The sequence below is a fragment of the Trachinotus anak genome, unplaced genomic scaffold (genome assembly GCF_046630095.1).
Source record: "Trachinotus anak isolate AG129_WGS33_773 ecotype Australia unplaced genomic scaffold, CSIRO_AGI_Tana_v1 ptg000010l, whole genome shotgun sequence".
In the NCBI taxonomy this organism is placed as follows: Eukaryota; Metazoa; Chordata; class Actinopteri; order Carangiformes; family Carangidae; genus Trachinotus; species Trachinotus anak.
Genome location: NW_027273861.1, coordinates 7,355,903 through 7,383,746, shown reverse-complemented (window position 1 = coordinate 7,383,746; position 27,844 = coordinate 7,355,903). Strand labels below are relative to the sequence as shown.

At 40.5% G+C, this 27,844-nt stretch overlaps 1 protein-coding gene across 1 annotated transcript; it reads right to left on the bottom strand.

The window, feature by feature from the left end:
- Nucleotides 1–157: 157 nt before the first annotated feature.
- On the bottom strand, nucleotides 158–27,647 carry gng12b (guanine nucleotide binding protein (G protein), gamma 12b). The gene is made up of 4 exons (XM_071487278.1): nucleotides 27,396–27,647; nucleotides 20,626–20,670; nucleotides 2,297–2,417; nucleotides 158–2,211 (listed from the first exon to the last, which is right to left on the bottom strand). Exons 3-4 carry the CDS (start codon nucleotides 2,387–2,389, stop codon nucleotides 2,086–2,088), a joined length of 219 nt encoding a protein of 72 aa, XP_071343379.1. The 5' UTR covers nucleotides 2,390–2,417; nucleotides 20,626–20,670; nucleotides 27,396–27,647; the 3' UTR covers nucleotides 158–2,085.
- Between the last annotated feature and the right edge of the window lie 197 nt (nucleotides 27,648–27,844).

Genomic DNA, 27,844 nt, shown 5'->3' with positions numbered 1-27,844 from the left:
CGCTTTAAACTGATCCTCTATCATTCAAAGATGTTACTTCACATAAAGACTAATAACACTAGATTCAAACTCATCATATATTCTAATTAAGCAACTAAGACCTCCTGTGAGGTGTATTTCTTCAATCTTACACTAGCTGAAAAAAATACATTTAAACTACTTTTTTCCATGGTTTTATTTTCAGTTACCACAAACAGGTAAAGGCAGGACATGACATAGAGTAAGTTGTTACCATACTCACTGTGTGTGAGAAACCACAAACAACTGCTGTTTTTCTAATAAAAAACACTAAGTCATACTCACTAGTAAAAATCAACCAAATACATCATTAACTAAAACAGCACATTCAGTTTTAATTCAAAAAGTTGAATTAACATCGAAAAACAGAAATTCAGAGTTGAGGTTTGACTGAATCAGTGCAATCCTGCAAAGGTACAAGCAAGCACATACTGTGATACATGGACATACATACTGCACTACTATATTTATGGACATATGAAAGATATCTTAACACAAATTATCACTGGAAATGAGTAAGTTTGCAATAGGATGTCATACACAGGGTTAATAGCCTATTGTAAGATATACTTCCTCCCACTAAAGGACCTTTATTCTTCACAGTATGAGACAACAGCACTTGTGTGACCAAAAGGTAGTCAAGAGGTTGAAGCAGGATTACTTCATTATTAAGGCCCTGGCTGGTACAATTGCAAAATTAGTCGCTTACAAGCACCAACACATAAATGACAAAGTTACAGCTATATGCTGCCGGTACATACTCATAGTAAAGTCAAAATAAGCTTCAGAGCAACTGTAAACATGGAATGCGTCAAACTGAAGAGTGTAACAGTCATCTGTTGTTTACAGGTTTCAAAGTGCCTGCATGGTACAGAAATAAGCCTCAGCTCTGCAGAGAAACTGAGAAATCAATCAGTTTGTGGTGGGAGACCAGAAGTCTGACAGTGACACTGATTAGTTGGCACAGATTGGTCTTCCATATTTTTCTTCAGCATTAATGGCTGAATATTTGTTTCCATATTTTAATGAACAAGCACTACCTCATGAAAACAGTATGTGTGTCATATTAACAGATGGTTGTACTCAAAGTCGTACATTCATTTCTAAGGCAAATGCATGACAAAATGAAAAAAAAAAAAAAGAACTTAAACTGTTTTGACAACACATCATTATATTATATCCATTATATTTAATGGCTTTGCACTAGGTTCTGTTGAAATGAAAGGTGGTGATGGGAAGTCTGTTGTATAAGTGGGATGCCTTTCCAGAATGCAGCATCTCAAAAGTGAAAATCAAATCAACATTTTAACTGAGTTGTCTGCCTCTGGAAAGGTTAATTTATACATGTCAAGATAATCTGAACCAATTTGATTATTCTGTCTGTGCTAAGAGAGAGTGGAGAACAATTTAATAGCTGAATTTTTGCCAACTATAATTTGTGCCTGTGACTAGAAGGCAAAATAGGAGTGGCCATGGACTTCTGCCCTTTCCATTTGTCCTCCATTCCATTTGTGATGGACAGCACAGTTAACTCGTCCAGCGACAGGACATTATTATCTCCAGCGCTCATTATCAGTAGAACACAAACTGCAACAACTGTTTCCTGAAGCAAGCCTGATGAAAGTAAGAGGTGAAAGCTGAAAGCCTAAATCTGATTGGATCAGTGATTGAGGGGGCTTGTTTATGCACGCTGTGATAATTAGAGAGTCAGGAACTCTCCCTCAATGGCACAGTTCCTTTCAGGCTGAGGTCTGTGGCCTCCTAGATCTGGTCAGATAGCTGCACAGAGGGAAAAAATCGCCACTGAGCCTTTATACAAACTTTTGATAAAATTAGCTTGAGCTAAAGCTTTGATCCGAGGCCAGAGCCTCAGATTTCTGCGTGTTCTTTGGTGCAACCGCTATCTGGCTGAAAGGCAGAGAGAAATGTATTCCTTATCAAACTGCGGCTGGCATGTGAAAAAGTAAGGGGGTACACTGGCCTTAAGGCAAGTTGTGAACAGTATTACTATCAGCTTTTCTCCACATAAGCATCAAAATGAGAAGCAGCAAGAACTCAGGTGTTCCCCTACAAAACAGTGCAAGGCTTCTTGTCCTTGAAAGGGTTTTCTGAAGCGGGGATGCCCATGAGCAGCGGGTCATTCTTGGCGTGTTCTCCACAGTAGCGCATTAGGTCTGATGAAGCCTTGGACACCTGCAAAGAAATCAATCCACATGTTCATCACCTTGAGTAGCAGAAGTAGACCCCTTAGGGAAAATGACTATGAATACAAACGCACCTTTATCCTCTCAATGCTGGCCTCTATCCTCAGCTGCTGCACTGTCCGCCTGGCCTGAGCTAAGCTGCTGGAGCTCTGCATTTTTGATGACATTGCAGTCTTTGGACAGCTGTGCTCAAATCTGTGTAAGAAAAAAAAATAGCGCTTACTGTATATACATTCATTAGTGTAGATATACAGTTGGTATTTGCACAAAGAAAACCAACAAAATCACAGTGTCATAAATCTATTCAAATGTTCCCTGGAAACAAGCAGTTCCTGAGGGATTATAGAAGCAACATAAAGGTCAGGCTGCTGCTAAAAATACTGCAGAGGCTCTTATTGACTTTATACCAAGTTCACTTAGGTGTGATGTTTTTGTTATATAGAAACAAATTACCTTATCTATCAATCAAGATCTTTGTCTTTATCTATTTTTAAGGTGTTTGCAGTTCCTCCCATTTAAAACATGTATGGTACATTTTCTGCCAGTATTAGTATGTACATCTATTAGTATCTAAGATTAACTAAGTAATGCGATATATAATGCAGTGACGAGATATTTAAGTAGTTTGGAAGCTAGTTGGAAGAGTAAAGTCACAGCTGATCATATAAGGAGATGAAGACCAACTTTTATCACACAGAGTGATATAGGAAATTTTAAGGAATTATGAAGCATGAAATCATGATAGACATAAGCTTGACCACGTCAAATGCTTCTAGGCATTTGATGTAGTTAGGACTGCAACTGCTGGTGAAAACCACCAAATCACCAAAGTCTATAAGATTTCATAGAAAATGTATCAAATATTTGTTACAATATTTCAGTTTGGATCAAAGTTGTGGACTGACCAACAGACCGACCAAGGGACAGATCAACACTGGCATCCCTGGGGCCAGGCTGCTAAGCATGAAATTAAAAATAAAATGCAAAAATTACCAAAGCTGCATCTTTGGTTGCAGCACTGAGATTAATGCATGAGCAGCTATGCACAACATGGCAGAAATGACTTTGTGTAATTACTACAATGTTACTTCACAAAGTTCTGATGTCTAAGCTGTGCAACTTCTCAGAAGTGATAGTGTACTTAGTCTGCAATTGACTGAATGTGCGTAAGAGCTGTGGCCCAACCTAACGGATTCCTGTTTCACAATTCCCACTTCCAGGATACAATGATTTACTTTTACCAGACCATTACGTCACTATCTGAATTACTCGAAGCAGAGGCTGCACAGTTGCAATTTTCCTCCTTTCGGTCTGGCCATCTGCAGCGCAGAGCTCAAGGGGGAAGCAACCTTCAAGCCAAATCTGACGTTTCTCTCCTGTTCTGCACGAGCATCATTTCTTAGAAGAATGAGGAAAGAGGAACATCTTCTAATGCAAGAACAGAACGCCATGTATTCACGTTAATAGTAGAACAGAATACATGTGCTGTTAAGCAATAACTGAGAATTTCACAGTGTCTTTAACAACTGCAGCTCTTGTTCTTGGAGAGAATGAAGAAAACACACCAGACAGTGGCTCTGTGGGACGGACACAAATAATCTTTGACATGTGGTATGGGAAATGTTTGCTCTGTGTTCTGGTGCAGGATATAACAGAGGAGGGGGACACACTGACACGGAAGGGTGATGAAACTACAGAACTGACAACAGACAGGAGACAAGACCATGCATCCCTCTAATTCCCCCACCCACTCCCTTCCGCTTCCTCCACAGGAAGCAGCATCGCCAGTGTAAATGATTAAATATGGGGTGGAGACTTTATAAATAGAAGCTGCACACACAAGGCCATTAGCCAAGGAAACAGAAAGCACAATAAAAAGGTATCTTTCCTAAGGAGTGCATGATCACATTAAAACCACAAGCAATGCTGTACTGCACTTCCATACTGTTCAGACTACAGTATAAACAATCTGCTTTCATAGCCTTTTTGACCTTTGTGCTCATTGTTCCAGTGAACTTAGCACTTCATGGCATGGCTCTGTCATCAGTACGGCTGTAATTTTTAAGCCCTCAGCTGTGCTGGCCAGGCATGAATGGACACAGGAAAGGGAGAGCTGCGTCACAGGGGGGCTGGAGTTCACTCCCTGACATATGCTGGGACGCTCTGTGACGCCAGCAGCTACTACAGAGCTCTTATGATTGGAGGGCGGAACAAGAGGCGGAACTGGTTGTAAAAGAAATTAACAAGGCTAAGTCTTCTCTGTTTTACTGCACTAATGTTATGGCCCTGGTTGTACTAATGTCTTGAAAGTGGCACTAATGGAGATCAGTAACCGCACTTGGTCATAGCTGAATTTTTTTTTTTTTTTTTTTATCGTACATGGGCTTGGTACTTGTGCTTAATTTTTATTTTTTTTCTTCTTCTTTTTTTTTCTCCATCTTGTCCAATTGTTTGCTTACACACTATCACAATCACAATGCAGTGCAAGTAAATGTTTGTGCATCAGTCCATACCTGCCCTGCTATAAAGATGCAGTATAATAACACATCTGGTCAGCTGACAGTAGGTTAGAGCAAATACAGTCTATTCACACTGCAGTCATAGTTATAGACATGCACAACTGTCCATGTGCAACTTCTACTGGAAGCAATAATTGAGACAGATAAATAAATAGTTGATCTATAGAAGTAGAGCTGCTGTTCCAGTAGACACTATGGAGACTCTTCCTCTCAGGCCTGAGAGGCCACATGAGGCAAAATCATCTGCAGCAGTCAGTCTGGCAGAGGTGGACACACACAGACTCAGCTGTGCAGCTCACCTCAAATGTGCTGAATTTCAAATAATCCTGTCTCTCTCTGGCTGTGTGGTAGGCAGCTTTACAGTAATCCTGCTGGGTCTGTAACAGTCTTACAGACCACATCTGGATTTTATGCACCTCATCAATGTGACTTTTCTATTGCACTGCCATTGTCAACACATAGGCTACAGTAGATTCAAGGCTTTGTTATGAAAATAGAAATCTATTAAATTAAAAATTTTAATTATAAATATAAAACATTTCTGTGCTGTCTAATAAAATATTACACATTGCAGAGATAATTCAGTATTTTGATTCGTACCAGGATTATGTCTGTATGCTGCATCTGAAGCTACAGCTTGATTAGCTTAGTTTCTCGTAAAGCTGGGGGAAACAATACACTTGTTTTGTTGAAAAGTTAAAACAACTACCTATTAGCAACTCTAAAGCTCACCAATTAACACATCACATCTCATTTATTAAATTCCTTCCAAAACTCAAACTGTAATAAAACAAGTCATTGTTTGGGGTTTTGTGCCAGGTTAGCCGTTTCCTTGTTAGCAGTCTGTGAAGTTAAGGTCACCCGCTCCTGGATGTTCGTATTTACCACACAGACACTCGAGAGGTATTGACCTTCTCATGCAATTCTCATCAAGAAAGAAGAAAAGCTGATTTCCCAGATGTTGATTTATTGCTTTAATGTTTCATAAATGACACAACCTGCAACATGTGTGACCAACCCTTTCTGCAATCAACTCTTAACCTTGCAGCACAACATTAATTATATGCTAAATCTGGAGATGTATAAGAAAAACGTAAACATACATATCTCTTAAGCTATTGCCTAATTGCCATACAAACGTATTTTTGAATCGAGACCACGGTCAAACAAATGAGAGAAAACAGACCTCATTCCAGTAAAACAAACACAAACAAGCAGGGAAATTTGTCACTGTAGGGTGTGTAATTCCTGTGTGCGGACTGAACCTTTCAAATCCTTACAGCCAAAAGAATGTGAGCAATGCCTTCAGCGGTGGTGTGCCTGTCTGCCTCCAGCATGTGTACTTATGTGTGGTAGATGTAACGCGTGGCACACTGAAAGCATTGATAAAAATATATTTGAAGTCTTACAGCAGAGTGATGTCTTTGATGTGGCTGCAGAGCTTTACGCAGGTGGGCTCGCGCGGTGCCAACACAGAGGTCCTGCAGAGTTTATGACACCACATTTTGCCCTGTGGTGTGTAACTACTCACTGCTTAGATCTGCTGCCTGAACAAATACACAAAGAACTTTACTGTGTCCTTGGGCAATATTGATAAGATTTGTTTGTTTTTTTTTTTATTTGCATCACAATATGGCAGATGTATTGTCTGCAAAGTCACATAAAATAATCAAGTTGACGATGATACACTACGAACCTCCTCACACATGAAAACAAAATCGTTAATAATTCATTATCAGGGCTGCAACTGTTAGGAGCCTTTAATTTAAAATGTATATATATATATTGCTATTTATTGTACCAGATTCTCAAATGTGAGCATTTGCTGCTTTTCTCATTGTTATATATGATTTTAAATGGAATATCTTTGAGTTTTGTAACCCTAATAATAATAATAATAATAATAATAATAATAATAAATGGACACTTTAAGGTACAGCAAAAACTAATATGAGGCTTCATCAGTCTGGACCACAAATGGTAAATCTTGCAATAAAAAGAAGATATCAACATGATTTGGCCAACTCATATTGCTGAAGCTTCATATCAGCTTAAGCTTAATTTATGCTTTTTTTTTCTTTTTTTTTTTTTTACAGAGTAAAGACTGTTTTTGTTGAGCATGAGCAGTAGGAACAATTAAAGTGGACAAAGATGATTTCAATGTACATATGGACATGTGACTCAAGACCAGCCTTTATTATCAGTCAACCCTCTCAACTTGTTGCGGCCCTATAATTGCAGTGAATTGTGTTTAGCTACTAAGCATTTATATCAGATATATCTCCTCACCAACGGAAACAAACTTCCCAGCATTTATTACATTAATTGTGTCAAAAGGAAGCATAACAAGCGTCTTGTTCACTGATTACCAAGGTGTTGTTCAGTGTCTGATAAACAGGAGGCAGGCTGAGAGCTGCAGCCTAAATGATTACTTATCAGCTGTCCAGTTCCAAAAGTGCCAGGCTGTGGGACACTGAGCAGCCCCATTATCTGTCCGTAACACTGCTAAACTGCCTGGCAACAACAGCAGCAGGCTCCACAGTCCGCTCCTGGGACCAGGACCTGGGCCGGCTGCCTCTACAATAAGCTCTGAGGCTTAGGCACATGTGAGAGGCGCAGTGACAATGCAGACAGGCTATCAGTATTGTGCCACACTCACAACTGCTGTTTGGGCATTGTGTAAAACAGAGGCACCGGGACAGGAGTCTAGAGGAGCTTTTACAAGTTTAACTGCACCCTCATGAGTGCTAATCTCAGACGGCCTGATGCTATCTGGGAGCCAGACTGTCCAGTCAGGCGTGCAGAGGAAAGAGACAGAGGCCTCCCAAAGAGTAACAAACACACAATGTCTCTGCTGCATTCTGTATGACTAAACCTGTAGCGTTCCAGTCTATGCAGGAACATTATCGATTACAAGCTTTGATGGTGACAGATCTTTAAAGGCGTCGTGGATGCTGTCCAACAGTCTTTTTGAGACCAACCGTGTGAAGTCAGCCGACATGAAAAGAAACACAGAAGGCGTCTGTGTTTGCGCTGCAGACTTAAATAGATGATGAGGCTTCCAACGCTCTGAGTCACAGGCTGCATGTTTCTCTCTCGGCTCCACACTTCACTGTACACCTTTCCCCCCTGAGCTCTGCAGCGGCAGGGAACAGCTCTGCCGAGGGTGAGGTCAGCTGTAGGACAACAGGTTCTCACTGCAGTTTCTGTCATCCTGTCCTTTCTTCCCACCTGGGCCCCATGTGCAGAAAAACAGGTTCCTTTGAGTGTGTGTTAGCGTGTGTGTGCCCGGTCACACTGCCTGCAGACAGTCACAGCCGTTTAAAAGTTCAAAGTGATGAGCGTTTGAGTAATGTGCCTCTGGTTCCCTGAGATATAAGTTCATCTATGGCCCTTCATACACACCCTGTGGAGAGGTATAGTGAGTAACATCCACGGATTAGGGCTCTCTTTGAAGTTTTGGGAAATCAATGGAAGACAAGAAGTTAAAACAGCCCTGAACCAGGTGCTGCTCTCTTCTACTACTTATCATCATGCATGTGTTCAGCTCAATTGTTTTTTTGTTTTTTGTTTTGGCTTTGGAAGATATTGCTTTGATTTTTTTACTCACAGAGGAGTAAAAAGCTGACACAGAGAACCCCCCCCCCCCCCCTCCATGTCTGAAGTTAAATCTGGAAGGCCAGATGCACTGCAGTGTGTCCCCAGCTGCTACTATTAATACAGAAATGCTGTCACAAACATGAATGTGGGTGGTGGTTATCGTGCAAACCTGTTGTTTATGGCTGACAAGTGTAATAAAGAGAGCTTTGGTGCAGCTCTCCTGCTAGACCCTTTTGTCATTGTTGTTATTTTACAACACATGGCAGTGGCGTGGGTCTGTGGATCAGTCAGTCACTCTACCACTCTACTTCCAGAATGAAGTATCATAACAACTGCTGGATATATTACAAAGATACTGCATTTTATACAGACATTCAAGGTCCCCTGAAGATGAATCCCACTGACTCTGGTCAACCTCCTCCACCATGAGGTTGACATTTATGGTTTGAGTGAAATGTCTTGACAATTACTCAGTGGGCTGCCATGAAATCTGGCACAGACATTCATGTCCCTGTCAGGATGAACTGTAGCCATTTTTAGTGACCCTGTGATGTTTCCTCATGGAGTTAAAATTTCAATTTTAACTCAAAAGCCCTGAAACAGTCTATGTTATTATCAAAACTAATGACGTTCCCATCAGCCTTAGCTGTACTTTGTGTTTGGTGCTAATTAGTAAATGTTCCTATGTTAACATACTAAACTCCTGTGCCTAGGTAGCTTCACAGGTACCAAACTGTGGTTGTCTGTGGTTGAGAAAGAATTTATCAACAATAGCAGCATATGTATGGTATGTAAGGAACTGTAACTAACTGCCAATTAATATCTATCTTAAAGGACGATTCATGTAAATTCATGTAATTACAGAGCTAATAGTTTAAATTTGAGACGACTCCTTTGACTCATTGTCAAATGACTCATTGAAGGAGGTGACACGCCTGTTAACCATCCACAGACATGTGGTGCAGTGTGTAATTGTAGAAAAAAGGGGAGTTAGAAAGATGAAAATTATATTTAAGGTTCTGGGACATAAGCAGTCTATAATATAACATATTTAAAACACATAAACTCTTTGTACTCCACTTAATGGGCCTAAACTTGCCTTCAAAAGGATGTCTGCATACACAAAACCCTGCAGCCTATAAGGGTTAATGATCTTCCTCTTTCTAAAAATCCAGCAGCAAGTGTGGAAATCTTCAAAGAAATACAGTTTGGGATGGACATTCTTTTCTCTTAGATATTGGCGACACCTAATAATTCTGCTGTCATCACTACAAATCCTCTGAAAACAAGAAACTGCCGCAGCAGTGGAACAGAGCACAAGCGGGGCCCCCAGAGCTCAGCTGAGTGTAACAGTTAATGAACCTTTTAGTACGTCCTGTCTGCTCCCTGATCCGATGCTGTGAGTCGTCACGCTGACTGTCTTTGTCTTATCTTGCTCACTCAAAGACAATAGGGCCACACAGAGTGGCTCCACCAGCATAGATATTAAAAGCTGCTTTGTGGTTTGGTGTCAAGAGGTAAAAAAGTCGCAAATTTGATGGATAAGACACAGTATCCTACACCAGTGAGAGCCTGAATCTGTGTGTGTGTGTCTGTGAATGCTCTGTGTGCAAGGTGGGCCAGGCTGCTATTTCCTGCTGAGTGGGAGACATGAAAGCAGTGAGATTTTTATGCCGTTGATATCTCTGCACAAATGCACCAAACTGTCTCCACCCTACCATGGGAGAAAAACTCCCACCACTAACAAAAAAAACCTCAGCTCTGAGCAGTTGTATTTGTTGAACTCTCCCAAGGAGGGAAAAGTTTGCAGGATGAAAAAAAAAAGTGCCCGCTGTCTCCCACAAGTACTTCCTGGAGACTGGGACAGCCCTGGATCTGCACGGATCTCCCCGACAACTGAGCTTTGTCTAGACAGAAACCAATGCTCCGCTCACTGGATAGGAATTCAGTAAACCCACAGTCTCACATTCTCACACCACCTTTAGCCTGACGCTCTCAAATGGCACCAAACAACCAAGTCACAGGTCTCATTGTTACAATGATCCGGCATTTACACTCCAGCTAAATGCACCACGCAGTCATTCATTAAAATAACAGAAATTCGTTTTTTTTCCCCCTCCCTGTGCATTAAAATCAGCTCTTTCATTCAGACTACGTGGGAATCTACAAGCTGCAGAAAATTCCTCCCATTCCACCTCCAGCTGCAACACACACGATCATGTTCTGCTTGCTACACATCAAGCATGTAAATCAGAAACATGGGATGCAAACTGTGCTGTCTGAAGGGCATGCAGACACACTTTTTCTTATATGTTGGTTCAGGATAAACATCAGCAACTCTTCCTCCCCAGGCTCAGCAAGCCTACAAAGCTGACATTTTCACGCCATTCCTTCTGGGTTACGAACAGGGCTCTCTCACCTTTTCCCCACTTACCGACTCACATGGCTAACAAGCAGACACCCACCCACACAGTCATCACATTACGTGCATGCTTTGTTTCCTTTCTTTCATTGATTGTTTCAAGGGAAGGTTTACTCAGCATGACACTGACTGCTGGCTATTGGGTGTAAAGTTTTCCTACAAATTCTAGTGCACTTACATTAAAATAATTCCCCCTGCCCCACTTTTACAACACTGTTGTCTATGAGAACATTCAGTAACAGGCAACATTTCATTGTTGACTTCTTATTTTCACACTTCAGGCAGCTGCAGAATAATAGATTACTTTTCACACAGGGCTGTAGAAAGGATTTCAGAAATATCGATGTTGTAAGTCCATGGTTCATCACTGTATCCCCTCAACTTTGACTAAATTCTGACCACACACCAAAAATAAAGGCTCTAAAATGTTTTTATCATTTGGATTCTGCACATTTTACTATTTTCTGTAAATATATATCTTTATGTAAATATGTCTAAATGGTGTTTCTGCTAATATGAGCTAAATTATATAATATAATATAGTAATTATAAATAGTAAATCTTATATCTATTTATGGTTTTATCATAATGTTGAAATATACATATGTAAAACTATTGCAATCACCCTCTTTAGTAATTTGTAATTTGTTATCTGCAGAATTCCGCAAGTTGCTAAAACTCCCAAATTCCCATAATAAAGACACTTTTTATGTTATGTTATGACACTAAAGACATAACCTCAGTGACCTTAACGTCATACAATAAGACAAATAATGGGGCTACAGCTCTGTCTTACATTCTCCATTTAGCATTTGTTGTGAAGCTTCCTCTGCAGATGGAGTTCACCCAGTTGACATAGAATTGTGATACATCTGAAAGCTCTATGTGAGCCTACTGAAAACTATTGCTTCCAAAGTTAGGAATGACATAAAATTTGTTAATTTGTTTTGGCATCAAAAAGTATATTCTCAAATTCACCCCTTCATAAGTTGAAAATACAAGGTGTGGGAAAGAATTTCACACTGAGTTTGCTCATGATGTTGCCATGAAACTTGAGTGGAAAAATATAAAATGTCAGATGAGAAAATCAGACACTGCAGAAAATCAGATCTGCCACAAGGGGCATTGCATTTCAATTTCAAACAACCCTCCAAAGATTGTAAAAGAGCAAACAATTACAAAAAAAGATTCAACCTAAATGCATCAAATGGCATCAAGTTGCATGACAGATCATTTGACCCTTGCAAATACAGTGACTGCATCAACAGAGCACAAGACCAAGTTAGAAGGTGACAGCAGTCTTGTGGTGTGTGTAGTTACAGAGGATGATCTAATCAGTGCATGCCCAGCACTGAGGGAGCGTGGTGGTGGTAGGTGATAGGGAGGCTTCCTCACTGCTGCCACCTGACTGCTTATCATGATGAACAAAAGACAGAGAGAGACAGAGTAAGGGGAGGGCTGGGAAAAAAAACACAGCCTTCTGACCTCAGTAACAGGAATGCCCCCCCACCCCTTCCTTCTTCTTTCCTGTGAACTTTGGAGTGCCTCAGAGCTGAGTGAGCACTAAACTGCACATAATGAGCAGTCATGGGGGAGGCAGAGGAGAAGGCTGCGGACGTAAGAGCCACTGGGGTGGACACCATGTCCCATGTCCTTTTAGGGAGGCACCACAACTGGTTGCAGTTTTTGTCTCATGACATCTCTTTGTCTGGAAGCCACTTGATTGTAAGCCTGCAGTCTTGATGCATTAGTAATTCGCCCTTTGGCCCCACACGTCCTTAACAGAGAGTTTGCATATGTGGTGCGCTGAGAGAATCAGAGCAATGAAGAAGGTATTATTAAGAGTGAAAGAATCCCAAACATCCACCTCACCCAGCTCTGCACATGGGTCACTGCAGGCTCAAAGTGCACATTTTCAGAGGGAGTGCACGCGTTTCATGTGCTTGCCTGCTGAATGTTATTACCACTTGTTTCAGGATGATATTTGAAAAATGCATGAATTTCACAACTGCCGGTAGGAACTTTTCAGGGACATCACTTGAGCATCACTTGCATTTCAGGGAAATGACACACCTTAGTATCTTTGTCTGAGAAACCATTAAAGCTATAACAAAGAAAACCATTATATGGAAAAATACTGGTATTTTTACTTAAGTATTTATTTTCTATTGCACTTCACATAAACATTGCACCTTTTCATGTATATTACACATATAGTTGCAAGTTGATTTGCAGATTAACATTTAACATAAAAAACACATGATGACATTATAAAATCTGATGGATTCCATGCTACCCATTCCAGCAGCTTGTGAGCATGTTAGCATGCTGAAGCTAGCATTTAGCTCAAAGGACCGCAGCCCCTCTCTCTAGGCCCTCATTTCCTATGTTTTATACACCAATATGGAGCAGTGTAAACAGTAGTCATGGTCCAGACAGAAAAACAATCACTATAAAGCTCCATAAAACCGCAGGGATCAGTAGATCCAGGTTAAAATTCTCAGTAGGTTCTTCTGCCCCCCTTTTCACATTGCTTGCACATTGTTATTTGATTCATTGTTAATATAAAATATTAATAATAGCCACTTTAAGTAAGAGATTTGAGTAACCTACTTCTTCTACCAGTTTCGTTTTTAGGAAACTAAAGTTTCTCAAACAGTGAGCACAAAAACATTTCATCTTGTGATAGGGCAAAGAGAAGAGACACCTTCAGGCTCTACTAACAACTCCTCTACTTCTTAAAGTTGTGGCAGTTGTGCATAATGCATAATGGTAAAGTTTGCAAAATGAGCAATGAGCAAAAAGAAAATCTGAAAGAAGAGTCTTGGGTGTATGTTCAGTTTAGACCAGGGTGTGACACTGTGGAGCGAAAGCCAAGACTTTATGACTTATGTTGTGCCTTCACCCCTGCGAATAGGCACATGTTTGTACTCATGCCCTGCAGGATGTTCAGTAGCAGATAAATGTCAACACGTGACACTGATGTTACAGTTGTCTGAGAGTTAAAATATCAAGGAAATGCATAAACATTTTACACAAGGCACAAAAGGGAATGTGAAATATGCATTTCCTCTAATTTATAGGCCTGCACACGTGCATACTAACTACCACAGACCATGCAATCCAGTCCCAGGATTTCTTGCAGACCCTCTGGGTCACTGCCTGGAGGTAAAACTCCACAGCTTTTTCTCCTGAGAACACTACCAGAATATAGTTTCACACTGCAAGGTAAACATACTTTTGAATACACATTATCACGCTACAGTAAATGATTTACATGAGTGAAAACAATTATGCCATCATGAGGTTACAAAGACGCAGACAAGTCTGCTCCTTAAAAGGGCAGAGATCTGCTATTAGATGCAACGTTTACCTGCTTATTATCCAAAATAAGGAACTTGTCTTCCCACCCAAAGCTCTGCATTACCTCACTTAACAACGACCTACATTATATGATATTCATACCCTGTCTGGTGCAGAGAGTTCAACTGATGACTGAGCCTTTTTCAGTCATGCATTTTAGAGCATTATAATGCTATATTCATTCAAAGCACCGACCAGGATCTCACAGGGAAAGTATGTGCGGGCCGGTTGCAGCGGTTTGTTTTCAGAACAGTGTGACTCCAATGGAACGCGGCTGCAATGCTGAGCAGCATACCACACTGTTTCGCCCCTAATGAACATCAATCAAAGGTGCATTTTTACAGCGGCACAGACCACCAACTGTATACTTGCAAGGCAAAGCTGTTAAAAGCAACTTATTTCTGGACTGGAAAATATTTCCTTTGCCACTGTCTGTTGGAGGAAAACGTTTTAGAAAAAAAAAAAAAAAAGTCAAACCAGGAAAGAGTAGCTTGTAGAAAAGAATGTCAGGCATGTAACCAGTGGCTGGGCAGACTTTCTGGGCAGGGTGACATCCTGACTGCTGCTTGGTCTTCCTCCCTTAACTGCCAGACCCTTATGTTTGTTAACTGGATGCAGACATTCCCTGGATGGCTCCTGCAGCAAAGATCAGGGTGGCTGGAATTCTTGTCTGGCAGACACGTGGCACAAGAGTGTCTCAAAGTGGACACAGCAGCACATGAACAGATAAAGAGAGCTGTGTGGACTGCTGATTGTCAGGACCCTTCAGCTGCGATTACAATGTTTTTAAGAGAAAACATTCTGTTAACACATAGAAGCACTTTGTAGGATGTTAAACACGAGCATGCAGGACGACAAATGAGAACTGAAACAAGTCTACAGGCATGCTTGCAGGTCTGTGAGACTATACCTGCAACACAGCAGTGCTGTGAGCTAACACGAGCATAACGAGGACGTTCAACAGGGATAATGTTTAACATGTTCACCCTCTTGGTTTTAGTTTTGAACAAATTTAAATTTTGACCTGATGATGGGTAGCAGAGGAAAAGTCAGGGGACGATCAAAGTGATTATAATTCATCCTCAGGGAAACATGAATGTCTGAACCATTCAGGATCATTAAACTCATTAGTATACTCTACTAAAATTTGTGCAAATCCATCTAGTAGCTGTTAACTTATTTCTCTGGATGAGTGACAACTTTGACCTGCTGGTGGTGGCAGTGGAAAGGTCGGGGGGTCTTAGGATTCATCCTCTGGGGACCATGGATATCAGTCATGTCATGCAACCCATACAATAGGTGTAAAAAGAGCACCCCACCACTTCAGCAGTGCTGTCCTACAACACTGATGGACTCATGCATCCATCACAAGTTCTTCTACCTTGCCAACTCTTGGCACCTACAGTACCCACAATGCAACTAGACTGCCAACAGTTCAGTCCAAGATTCGAACTCTGTAATGCTAACAGTGGCGGTCCTCAAGCAGAGATGAGGAACAGGTTACAGAGGTCTGGTAAGCTCACTCCTTTCTAACACCACACCCTCAGATTTTTTCATTTCTGGGTCATTATCCAACTTCCCGCAGCTGCCTCTGTATCCACAAAAGGTCTGAAACAACTTCACATATGCTGTAGTACTCCCCAAGACATTTATCAGGCTTGTTGTGTAAAATCAGCAAACTTCCCTCTTAAGACATTTCACTGAAAAAACAAAAAGGAAGGAAAAGAGACATCAGAGCATCACTAAAATATGTAGGGTTCATCCTCTTGGGATCATTAATGTCTGTGGAAAATTTGGTTGAGGTTTGGTTGTCAGTCTGGAGCAAAATAGTGGACCAGCCTGCTGACGGATCCATCCCTAGAGATATGATGCTAGCGCGGCTAAAACCAATACGTAACCTTGCCTGCGAGTCCCTCCACAGACAGAGGTGAAGACAGCACCTGGCAGGCAGTGGTGTGAGAATGCTACCCATGGAAACAGGATCTGCAGTGACCTAGTTGTTGGGGAGGCTGATAATATGTCACAAAGAGGCAACAAGAAGGGGGGAATGGTAATTACACATCTGAAACTGCTGTAATAATTCATTCACGCTAATGGTTTTGTGTAGGAGCGGCGTTGGCCGGGGTGAAGTCTGTTTTCTTCCCACAAAGCATCACACGGGAAATGTTCCTGTGCTAATAAGCTACATGACATTTAAAGTATTCATGTAATGCATGTGGTTCATATTGTAAATATTTTTTCAAAAAAGAAGGTTGAATTCAGTGGCTGAGGAAGCGCCAGTGGCACAGTAGTGATACTTTCTGAGCCCTGTGGCAAGTTAATGAGGCTATTAGTCCCACTTCAAAGCCAACATGTGTCTACAGTATAGCTGTGCAGATAGGACAGCTAATCTCAAGTGGTGTTTGCATGCACTTGGAGGCCACCCAGTGCACACAGATCCTGGTTCGAATTTCCAGATTTAGATGTCCATGGACATCAGTAACATTAAGAGCATAAATCCATGGGATTTATTCCTATAAGCAACACAGGCTGCATCGTAGATCCTGAGAAGAGAAGCAAGCTTCTAAAGATATTGCACATGAGAACAAGAATATATTAAGATCTGTCTCTTGTAGATCAAACAACTTTTTTTTTTAAATCAAGCGTAACATGTGTGGCATGAGAGAAACAAACAGCTTCACATGTAGACACATGAGCTATTTCCATCTGTCTGAACATATGGTTACAGATGGAAGGTACACCCACAAAAAAACAAAAAGTGCACAACCAGTGCTGGCGTGCTGGTCATGGATGCAAGCCATCAGAAATGGTGATCAAATGAGTATTAACCACATTACTTCCTGCACAGGGAACAGCCACTCCCGCCTCTGCCCCAAAGCTCACCAACATGAGTAGGAGTGTGTATGTGTGCGTGATGGGGAGGGGAGGGGGGGAGTGGGAGGAAGATCTGGAAGGAGGGGGCTGGTTGTTCAGGAAGCGGACGTAGTGCAACCGAGCAGAAGGAAGGAAGATGCCCATATATGAGCAGATGCTTATGAAACAGGATGGAGAACATGCCTGAAGAGGCCTGGGATCTCCCTTGGGTGCAACAATAATGCAGTAAATGTGTAAACCTCCTCCTACATGTATAAACACACACCCTGGCACTGAGAGGCTCGAGTTGCACCAAGCCCAAACTTTCATTCAACCTGACACCTACACCCTGGTCTAGTGTGTTCAGTAAACATCCTACCTGAGACCCTGTTGTTATGTAATGATCAATACAATCAGGTGTTTCAAATGCACGCAGGGATCAAGATGATTTATCATTTCCCACAAATAACCATTGGTATCAGTGTTGAATCCATTAACAGAAAGCAGGTTTCTGTTTCTGCCAACTGTGCACAATAGACAGAGGCCCTGGAGCTAATTAGCAGCACACCTGCACACTGGGCAAAAAGAGCCTTTGTTTAACACCTGCATGTCAACTGGGTCAACTCTCATATTTTATGTGTGTTTGAGATGCTAAGTCTTTGAGAATAGGAATTTGTCTGACTCAAAGCTGATTTAAAAAGTTTTATTATCTGTTCTTGCAATTTAGCAGAGGGACTGCCCTGCAAATGAGATTGTATTTAACTTCATTCAAACAGCCTTGTATTGATTGATATGGATCTGTTTTTTTTCTCTGGTGCCATTATAAATCCACTATCCTGCCTTACTTCTCCCTCTGAGAAGAAGTTAGAGTTTTATTGTGTTGTACTCATGTTTGTGCAGAATAACTCCTGTGTGAAAAACCTTTTAAGATACTGCAATGACGAAGTAATTAAAAAACAAGTGACTTCCTGATACACAGTGTCTCAATAACATAACCAAATAAGAACAAAGGGGGAGGTTTTTGGATAAATTATCAAAGTTAGTGATTTGATCAGTAGTACAGTACAGTGGGCAGAGCACTGGTGAAGGGTTGGCTTAAAGCTGAGTTACAGAGATAATAGACTGCACAATACTGCCATCATGTGGAGTAAATTTCTTACTATAGAACTTAGTCAGCCTTAATGTAGTACTATTCTACTATAGCTATATGTACAATGAAATAGTTGCTGGTCACTGTAATTATTCCTCTTGTTCATAATGGCTGTAAAGAAACGTCTTTCTAAAGTGATTTCAATGTAAGTGATTGGAGGGAAAACTCCCCAAACAGTATTGTAAGTTTTAGGCTTTAATGGTCTGAGTTTGACAAATTAAGTGGGCATCTTCTCAAGTTAAAGTAAGTGAGATGATCTCTGTTTGTGTTTCTTTGCTCAGTGTTTCTTTACTGAGTCAAAAGAGAAGCACAGCAGCAAAAACAGTGTATTTTGTAATAAAACATCTGTAACTACTACTGCTGAAGCCTCACGTTAGAAATGGTCTGCCTTCATAATACATTGCATTTAGTCCTCTATTACTTATATTGAACTCACAATAGGAAGCAATCTCTTTATGGATCATATGGACGTGAGCAACAATTACAGTGACCAATAACTTTCTCAGTGTATATATAGATATTGTTTTAAACTGATATTTTAAAAAAATGCAAACTTGTCCTTTAATCATCATCTGCATATGTGGAAGTTTGACAGGAACTGGAACATGAAGTGACATGAAGTGTAATTTATATTTTTCACTGTCGCCCTCTGAACATAACAAGGCAATGCTGATTAAATCATGTACTTACAATAATCCAAGTGAAAAAAACTAAAGTTTCTTATGTGTGGCTAATACACAGCTTTTTGAGCTACAGACTCAAATATTTGATTAGCAGGTTTTTGCAGTCTGAGACAGATCTATTCATGCCTAATGTCTGCAGCGCTGTAGGTCACTGTAGTAAGTTAATCTCAACATGAATTGTAAATACCTTGAAAACATAATGGAACATTGTGAACATATTGTAAATAACTGCCTAATTGCACTTTTTCAGGGCTCAGTTGACACAGGAAAAAAAAAAATTAGGTTGAACTGGTCACAATTCGTACACCACAGTGGCTTCACTTTAAGGAATCCCAGGTCAAAAGGTCTGGGGCCCTGTGAAGCACCTCCCATGCTTCAACTCACTCTTGAATTAACAAATGTATCAGGAACTGAATCAAAAAGTCAAAACATAGACTGTATGTTATAGAATCTATAACAATAGAATGTAGTCACAGTACAATAATGAGCAACAGTCTCTATTATTTATAACTTGAATTCACATTGAAGTCATATTCCAGCAATTCAATATTGCACTTCAGTAACAAGAGAAAAACTATTTTCAAAAAGCTGTGTTGAGAGATTTTAAACTTTACTCCCTGATATGGGCAAAGCTCTACAAATCAGTAATCATTTTCCATAGTGCAGTCAATGGCATTTATTAAATAGGACCTTTACTGCTTGATAAATGCTCATATTGTTCATCCTCCACGCATGAATAGTACTCCTCATGACTCACAAACTGGACTTCATGTGTAAAATCTGTGGCGTTCCCCTTTCAAGCAATGATACCATGGGACAATGTAATGACTAGAATTACCACAGAAAGTTGCAGGAAATGTAGTCACAATATCCCCTTCTTGAGTTACAGTGTTGAATAATGGCCAGAAGTGTTTTTGAAGAACGTTATGATGTCACAGTGAAGTTAACCTTTGCATATAAAATATCATCAATTGAATCACACATGAATTTCTGAATTAAAAAACGTGTTTTGTGAGTCAACAGGGTCCTTGACCTTTGACCTCTGACCACCAAATTCTAATCAGTTTATCCTCCAAGTGAACATTTATGTCAAATCTGAAGAAATTCCCTCAAGGCGTTACTGAAAGATTACGTTCACAAGAATGGGATGGACGTGGTGTGGAGGTATAAAACAGTCATCTACTGCTCATTCCTGTTACACTGCACAGTGTAAATATCTATACAGAATATATTTATATATTTTCTACATTTTCTATATTTTTTGCACTACATTCCCCATTTCTTTATTATCATTGTAGATATCCCACGTCTTTGTTGTAAATATTCTATCTTAATTTTATTTTAATTCTTAACTTGTAATTCTGCCTTTGATTTTACTCTAAGTGTATTTATGCGACTGTTTGCACCAAACACCAGCACAATTTCCTTGTATGTGGAAACATACTTGGCAATAAAACTGATTCTGATTCTGATCTTCTTCTTTATAGTAAACCTCAGCACTGTGTTGGTGGGATATTTACCTGCCAGTGTGATTTGAATTTTACCAACATCCCCAAAATGTGACAGCCTGCTTACTGCCACTAACAACAGCTCTGTAAACTCTGTTTTTATCAGCAGAGGGCAGCACCTCACAGACAGTTAATAGTGTGACTGGAGATATGAAAGACTTAGTGGGACTGGGTCTGATTAATTATGGATAGACTGGTGAAGCAATGTTTGTAATCTAATCCTTCTCTCAATTACAGTACAGGCTGGGGACGCTGGTGGCAACAGCTGACTCAAATGAGAGACAGTGTACAAAAGTGGCACTGACCTGTGTGGGAGAAGGTCTCAAGGAGTGTCTGTGACCAGCATAAATCTGGGAAGAAAAGCAAAGGAAATGTGTTAAAATTAGTCATTAGCTATGGCAGTGAAATGGGTTTTTAACACCAGAGAGTCAGCTTTTGAAGTAGGTGGAAAGGGTTAGCTGAGCGTGGGAAAAACATCCACATTCAAGACATTGACAAACAGTTTAACCTCGTCAGACACACTGACAGGTTTGTGTGAATATAGAAAATTGTTTATTTATTAGTCTTCTCGTTAGACCATGAGACCATTAGCTCCCATGGTGTGAGGACAGCCAGTCCACTGACACCAGTTTCCTCATCATTTAGGCAACATGTTGAGCGCTGGCAGGGCCAAGTCGGTTGTGGGTGGAGATACTCTAGCCTCTGCTCTATTTGCATTCATTACCACATTCCAGTGAAACCAGTTAGAGGGCCAGTCCTTTGGTCTGAGAACGCTCTGTGTGTCTTTACACTCTCTGTCACAACAAGTAGGGGTGGGGTTTGGTGGTGTGAACTAGACAGTAGACAGTCCGAAGTACTGTCAGCACTTATGTTTCTCTCTCATTTAAATGCCTAATCCACAATACACTATTAAATATAAAAATGACAATTTACACAAGGCCTGCAAATATGAGTTTAATAAGAATAAGAATAAGAACAAGAATAATAGTAAGAATAGGAATAGTAAGCAGACTTTCTGGACCTCAGGGTTAGGACAACATGTGAGGATGCCAACTGGCAATAATGTATTATACAGTATATTCACATTTATTAAAGTAGCAATAATTTAGCCACTCTGGGCAGTGAACGAAGCTATAAATAAAACATTAAAATATTATTACCTCGTAAAGTTGTTAGAAAGAACTGTAACTCTATCTACCATTTGGTAGCGTTTATCGATTGTGGGTTTATCAGAGCTCTTTCACTGGAAAAGAAACTGCCTGTGGCTGGAGAGGAAGTTGATAAGACCAGTGAGAGTGAACCAAAGCAGTGAAGCTGCAGCATGAAAAAACAAAACAATGAGCTGAAAGACGCTAAAATGCGTCACGGGGTTGAAGGGAACTGCAGGGTGCAGGGTTAATTCTCTGTGTGTTTATGACTATGAATAATACATTTCACATTAGAGGTCACATTTGATCCATTGTTGATATATAAATATGGTTTAGTGCAGATTTCATTCATACTTGTCCTTTCTCCAATGATTCATTTAAGGCACAACTTGTGATTGAGAACAAAAGCTTTACCCAACACCGAAAGTTAAGATACAATATGAACCTGCTGCCACTGTTACCATTCAAATAAATAAACAACATTAATTACATCAAGTTTTTACCTTATTAATGTTTAATGATACTGGAAAAGGTTTGTTTACATCAGTCATGTTTGTGAACACAGGTCTAAATCTGCATCAGTCTTCAACTGCAAATGTGAATATAACAGAATAAAACACTTTTTTAATTCATTGATTGCAGCTTTAAACCAGAAGCTCTTACTGTTAAAGCCATGCTGGTCAGCAACCTAATGACTGAGTCAATAAGTTGTTTTGACTCATCTCTATTTTTAATAAAAGGTAGGACAGAGAAGAGCTGTAGTTATATGTTAAGAGCGAACCACAGGCTGGATTATTTCAATCTAAAGCAAAGCAGTAGAGGTTACATGACACAGAGACACAACACACTGTCACAGTAAACAAGGAATAACTGTTCATCTGTTAAACCAGCACCCAGAGGTCTGTTATTGGACAGTGCTGAAACCAAAGATGTGTTTTTTACCTGCTGTGTTCCAGTTGCTAAGCAACCTCTTTCTTCATTGTAATTTACTGTGCTGTCTAGTATTAGTGCAGGGTGGTGGAGAACCGCTGTATGTCAGTATAAAAAATAATGTAACTGTACAGAAACTGATGAATATAATAAATAATAAAGAATATGAGCTCATTATACAGCTTTTTCACAACAACTGTTTACAAATGTGTTGTAGTGCACATAAAAGCACTTCCTCATTAGGTTCTACATCCTTACAGTTATTCATGTATTCATTCAGTTGTGTACTTATTTAGTCAAATGTTATATGTGCAATATTAGTTGGAAATGTTTTGCTATCAGAAGACAACTAACATTTAACATTTTCATACGATACCCAACCTTTCACCAGTTCGAACCAGTTAAATCAGGGACATTAATGTCTGACATAAAAATTAAGTTTAAATTTTGAAATGTGCATGGTTGTGCTTGCTTCTCTTAAAAAAAAAATGTAAATTTGGAATATTTGCTGTTTTATCTTACATATCCTAATATCTTACTGAAGAGAAAAAAGTATAGCATGTAACTGAAAAAATCTGTTCTGGGGCCGACACACAGAGAATCATTTTAAATGTGTGATTTTGACTTATTTGTTATATAGTAGTCACCTGTGTTCAATAGATCTAGTTTAATTATAATACACAGACCTATACACAGAGCATATACATAGCAACCAAATCAAGCAATTACACATCCGTGCATACCTGACCCACGGGCACCAGCTGACTGGAGGGAGGGCATAAAGAGAGGATAATTAAATTTAATGACAGTGGGTTTATTATGAGACTCATTCCCCTGATGCTGCACAGATGCACCACAGAGACCTGGAGTTGATTTGTGTAATTGTGTCAGTTGAGCTGCATATCATGTGGGACTGCACAAAGTACATGTCTATAAATGTCCCACTGCAGCGTTATGACAGATCCCACAATGTCAGTGAGATCATACACAGGGCGACACTGACCAGTGCCCTGGCTGCTGTCACACAGGCCTGCGTGTCACTCTGCAGGGACAGTGACCCAGAGGCTACAAGGACGTCCTGCCACAGGGACAGGAAGAGCAACAGTGAGGCAGCACTTTTTAATCACACTGTCTGATCAAAGGCCAAAGAGTTTTGAAGTCCCAGGGGCTCTATGAGCTATACAACACAAGCAAATACAAAAGCAAACACAATGAGCCTTACTTTGCTCTCTCAAGTCAGACATCAACGATTCTGGGGTCAACAATTATCAATCAATTCTCTGCCAAACCCATGTTATTAGGAATACATATATATGTAGGAATATATTCTTAACAGTGTAGGAATATACACACCACATGTGGTTTCTACAGATTACCTCTCTCCAGGACTGCTCTGAATCGGAAACACGACCCAAACGGACTGACAGTAAGAATAAAGCATCAATCTGCAGCACTCACCAGTAATATAGATGATTAGCACCATGGAGGCCTTGTTTCATCTATATGCTGCTGCCAGCTTGCCATGGCAACACTCGGCTATCTGACATCAGCCCATCATCCCAGTCAAACAGATATTTGCTGTTGTACCAAAACAATTAAAAAATGTCCTCACCTCCATATTCTCACCAATATTTGGCATCAATAAAGGCCATTGTACATAACGGGTCTACTGTATATTAAACAAAATACTGTGTTCTGTCACAGGGCATATGGCTTTTTCCAGTGTTTAAAAATAGCTGTAACAAGGCGTATCTAGTTATGGAAATAAACACAATATGCAATCTCACAAACCAGGATGTATTTTTAACCTAATCCAGATTTCTGACCATTCTCCTCATGTTAAAGCGAGGCAGCTGTGGCTCAGGAGACAGAGCAGGTCGTGCACTGATCAGTAGGTCGATTCCTGACCCCTCCAGTTCACATTTCAAAGTGTCCTTGGACAAGATACTGAACCCCAAATAACTCTCAACGTATCACTGGTGTGTGTGTGTGTGTGTGTGTGTGTGTGTGTGTGTGTGTGTGTGTGTGAATGTGCGTGTGGTATAAAAAGTGCTATATATGACTGTGTGTGAATGGGTGAATGTGGCCTCTGCTGAGCGGTTGATAAGACTAAAACTACCATGTAGGTGTAGTTTATTTACCATTACAGTAGACAGGTGCATCAACTCAAGTGACACCACAGGTACACTGAAGGGGGCAGCAAAAACTTTTCACTTTTGGAGTGATGAATTTTAACCTACACTGCAAAGAGTTGCTTGTGAACTTGGTCACCATGGCAACAAATTTTGAGCTTGACCTTAAGTTCAACTAAATGCTGTTTGTAGCAAATGACAGGATTCTGGAGACAAGAGTAAAAAAAAAAAAAAAAAAAGCATAATTACAAATGCCCAGAGCTCAAGGTGGCAACTTTCACTTACTTGGGTATAAGACCCAAAATAAGCAGAAAATGCTCACATTTGCGAAGGTGGAACCGGATAATTTCAAGCAGTTTTGCTTTGTAAATTACTGGGACAACAATGTGCATGTAAACATATGATCAATTACAGCCGTTCGAGCCCGTCGTGAAAGCTTTCGTCACTTTCTGAAAAGCAGTTAATGCTTTGTGTATGCGGTCCTCTTATGTGTGACATATCCACTCCTACTCAGCGAGCGTGTAATACCTTCATTACTGCGATACGCCCTGTCGAGGAGGCTGAGAGAGCTCTGACGTGTGTCAAAGCAGCACAACATTTTTCACATGTTGCTGTGGACTAACAGGGCTCGAGGCTGAGGGCTGCAGCTCCTCTGTGTTGACTGGAAGCATTCTCTGAAGGTCTTTGTGACCAGAGCAGTGACGCACACACAAACTCCCCAGAGGCCGAGCGTGGAATTTGAGTCGAGGGATAGAGGGGGCATGGGGAGGGTGGGAGGGTGGGAGGGGTGGGAGGGGGGGCAATGCTCTCAAAAGATTAAACTGCACTAAGGTCTGCACCAGAGACTGTGGCGTAACCAGGCAACACTGGTCAAACCCACGTCAGCACCAAAAACTCAAACAGGTGGAGTCACAAAAACACTCCTTTTCCTGGTCTGTTTTATAGGTCATCGTGATGCACATTATATGTTTACACTGTTAAATCATTCTGAGACACTGTAAACTCCATACAGAGTTCTGTTTGAAACATGCTCACATAACTATATCTCATTCTAAAGATTTCTTAGAGCATATTTTTCAGGATAAAGCACAGCCTCGTCTCCACAGCCCAAACCATCCATCAATATGAGAAAAGAAAGTTCTAGATATTTTCACATCATGCGTACAGTGTTTTAGATTATGTGTCATTTTCTAAACAGACATCTGTCAGGTTGCCAAAAGTAAACACTTGTGCTATTCACCAAGTAGAAAAAATCAATAGTACTTGATGATATGATATCATATTTTACCCTTAGTGTTAAAGGCACGTCACTGTTAGACTTGGGGATGGACACTAAACCTCAAGGAGGGCACGTCTGCAGAACGTTGCACAGCTTCTCAGATGCGAGTATTTGCTGCTTGTCTCTGTTTTCTATCATTGTACATTGAATATCTTTGGGTTTTCAGCCCTTAAAGAACAAAACAGACATCTTAGGCCCTGGGAAATTGTGATTTTGAAACTGATTACATGAAATTGATCATTTTTCTCTATCCTTAGACATTTTACAGACTAATTAATCAATAGAAAATTGACAATGACAATCATTTTTAACAGCCCCTATTGCCCTGGCGTACTGTGAGACTGGAACAGGATGGAGCCGTTTGTTAATGGTACCAGTAACACTGGTTTTCATACTTCAGGTCAAAATGTGTGCTTTGAAAAAGGCCTTGGTATTTAAAAAAAAAAAAAAAAGTTTTGTTTTTGCATTCGTCTATCATATTGACACTAGTATGGACTCAAAAGTAGCATAAACAGGCACTTGTAGTCACAACCAGACAAGCTGAACTTCAGGGTCAAGCCCAAGCTGACACAACAACCATAGATTAGTAGCCGAGGTCAAAAATCAGGCGTAGGTACTGTACTGAACTGAGATTTAACTGGGATAAAACTGCCTTAGTTTTTTTTTTTAATTTTTTTTATTGTAATTGTTGAAGAAACAACATAGAGTTGCACATTGCAGTGAGGGCAGGAAATGAAGACTGTGTTGTTGTTTTTTGTTTGCTTGCTTGTTAGCATCAGGCATAAGTACAAGGCCTCGGACAAAACCACTGCAGCCTAAAGACAGAGGAAAAGAGCTCATTTGTCCAGTCCTATGAGTGTTCGCTCTCTGGTTTCTGGACACTGCCTCTATTCCTCATGTAACCTCTGATGTTTTTCTCCTCCAAACATGTAACATGTTTCTCACGGTGTTCCCCCCATTTCATTTGATGCAAACTCATAACCTGAGGGGAGGTCAGGGTTAAGACCACAAAGCCAACTTCAACAAAAACAATGAGCTTAAAGGTTTTATACCGTTTTCTCTGATTTCCCCAAGACTATAACCTTCTATAACTTAGTTTCCATGTATGGCATAAGCTTTTGATTCCTTCCTGATTTATTGTTGAGGCCTTATAGTTCAGAGAAAGCTGTGGGCCATTTTAATGTTTTTAAATCTCTCTGATATTCACTGATTTCCCCAGAGAATCTAACGACATCCCTCACAGAAATACATCTCCATATGACTGAGAGACGGGTCTTTCCCTCCTTCACGCCTCTGCTCTTACGACCACCTGTCACGTATGTTGCTTCCACATACCCATTCACCAACTAGTGTATTTACAGGATCATTTCCCCCCAGAACTTAACATACTGTAAATCACCTCCACCCAGTGAAAGAGACACCACATCAACCTGCTGAAAACACATCATGTCCATGGCGTTTTTCCCAAAGAGGGCTCGTTCCTGGTTTCCATATGTGGCCGTCAGGGTTGCTGCTGTTGTTGAAGCCATCCTGTCATGTCACAGCCCCTCAAAGATTAGTCATGTAATCCCTTTGCCGATACTCACCTGGCCTCTCGGATCCGACAGAGAATTTGGTTTTTTTTGTTTGTTTGTTTGTTTGTTTTTTCAAAGTCGAGCCATGAAATAATCCAGATGGGGCTTCTTTAATAAAAAAAAAATGTTTTCTGGCTGTGTCGAATGAAAAGTTGCACAACAGAGAAAATGCACATTAATCCGTGCTGGTGTGAAGAGCGGAGACACGGAGAGTCATCTGCTGCTGGCGGCTGCTGAGCTGCGGGGCCGGGACCATGCTCAGTGTGTGAGGAGGCTGGGACTCTCCTGCCTGCAAAAGACAGCAGCGCCCTCTGGCGGTAACAGTCAACCTCAGTTCATTCAAATCCACCTATTTGTACAAGTCTTTATTCATGTGTTTATAGGCAATTGAGGCCTAACTTCTCATAAGGCTGCAACCCAGATGTTTGCTCCTGCAGAGGAAGTTTTGCATACCTTTCATT

Coding starts and splice junctions, on each gene's coding strand:
- gng12b (XM_071487278.1), bottom strand. CDS start 2,389: ATGTCATCAAAAATGCAGAGCTCCAGCAGCTTAGCTCAGGCCAGGCGG. Junction 2,212..2,296: donor CCAGCATTGAGAGGATAAAG/GTGCGTTTGTAT, acceptor ATTTCTTTGCAG/GTGTCCAAGGCTTCATCAGA.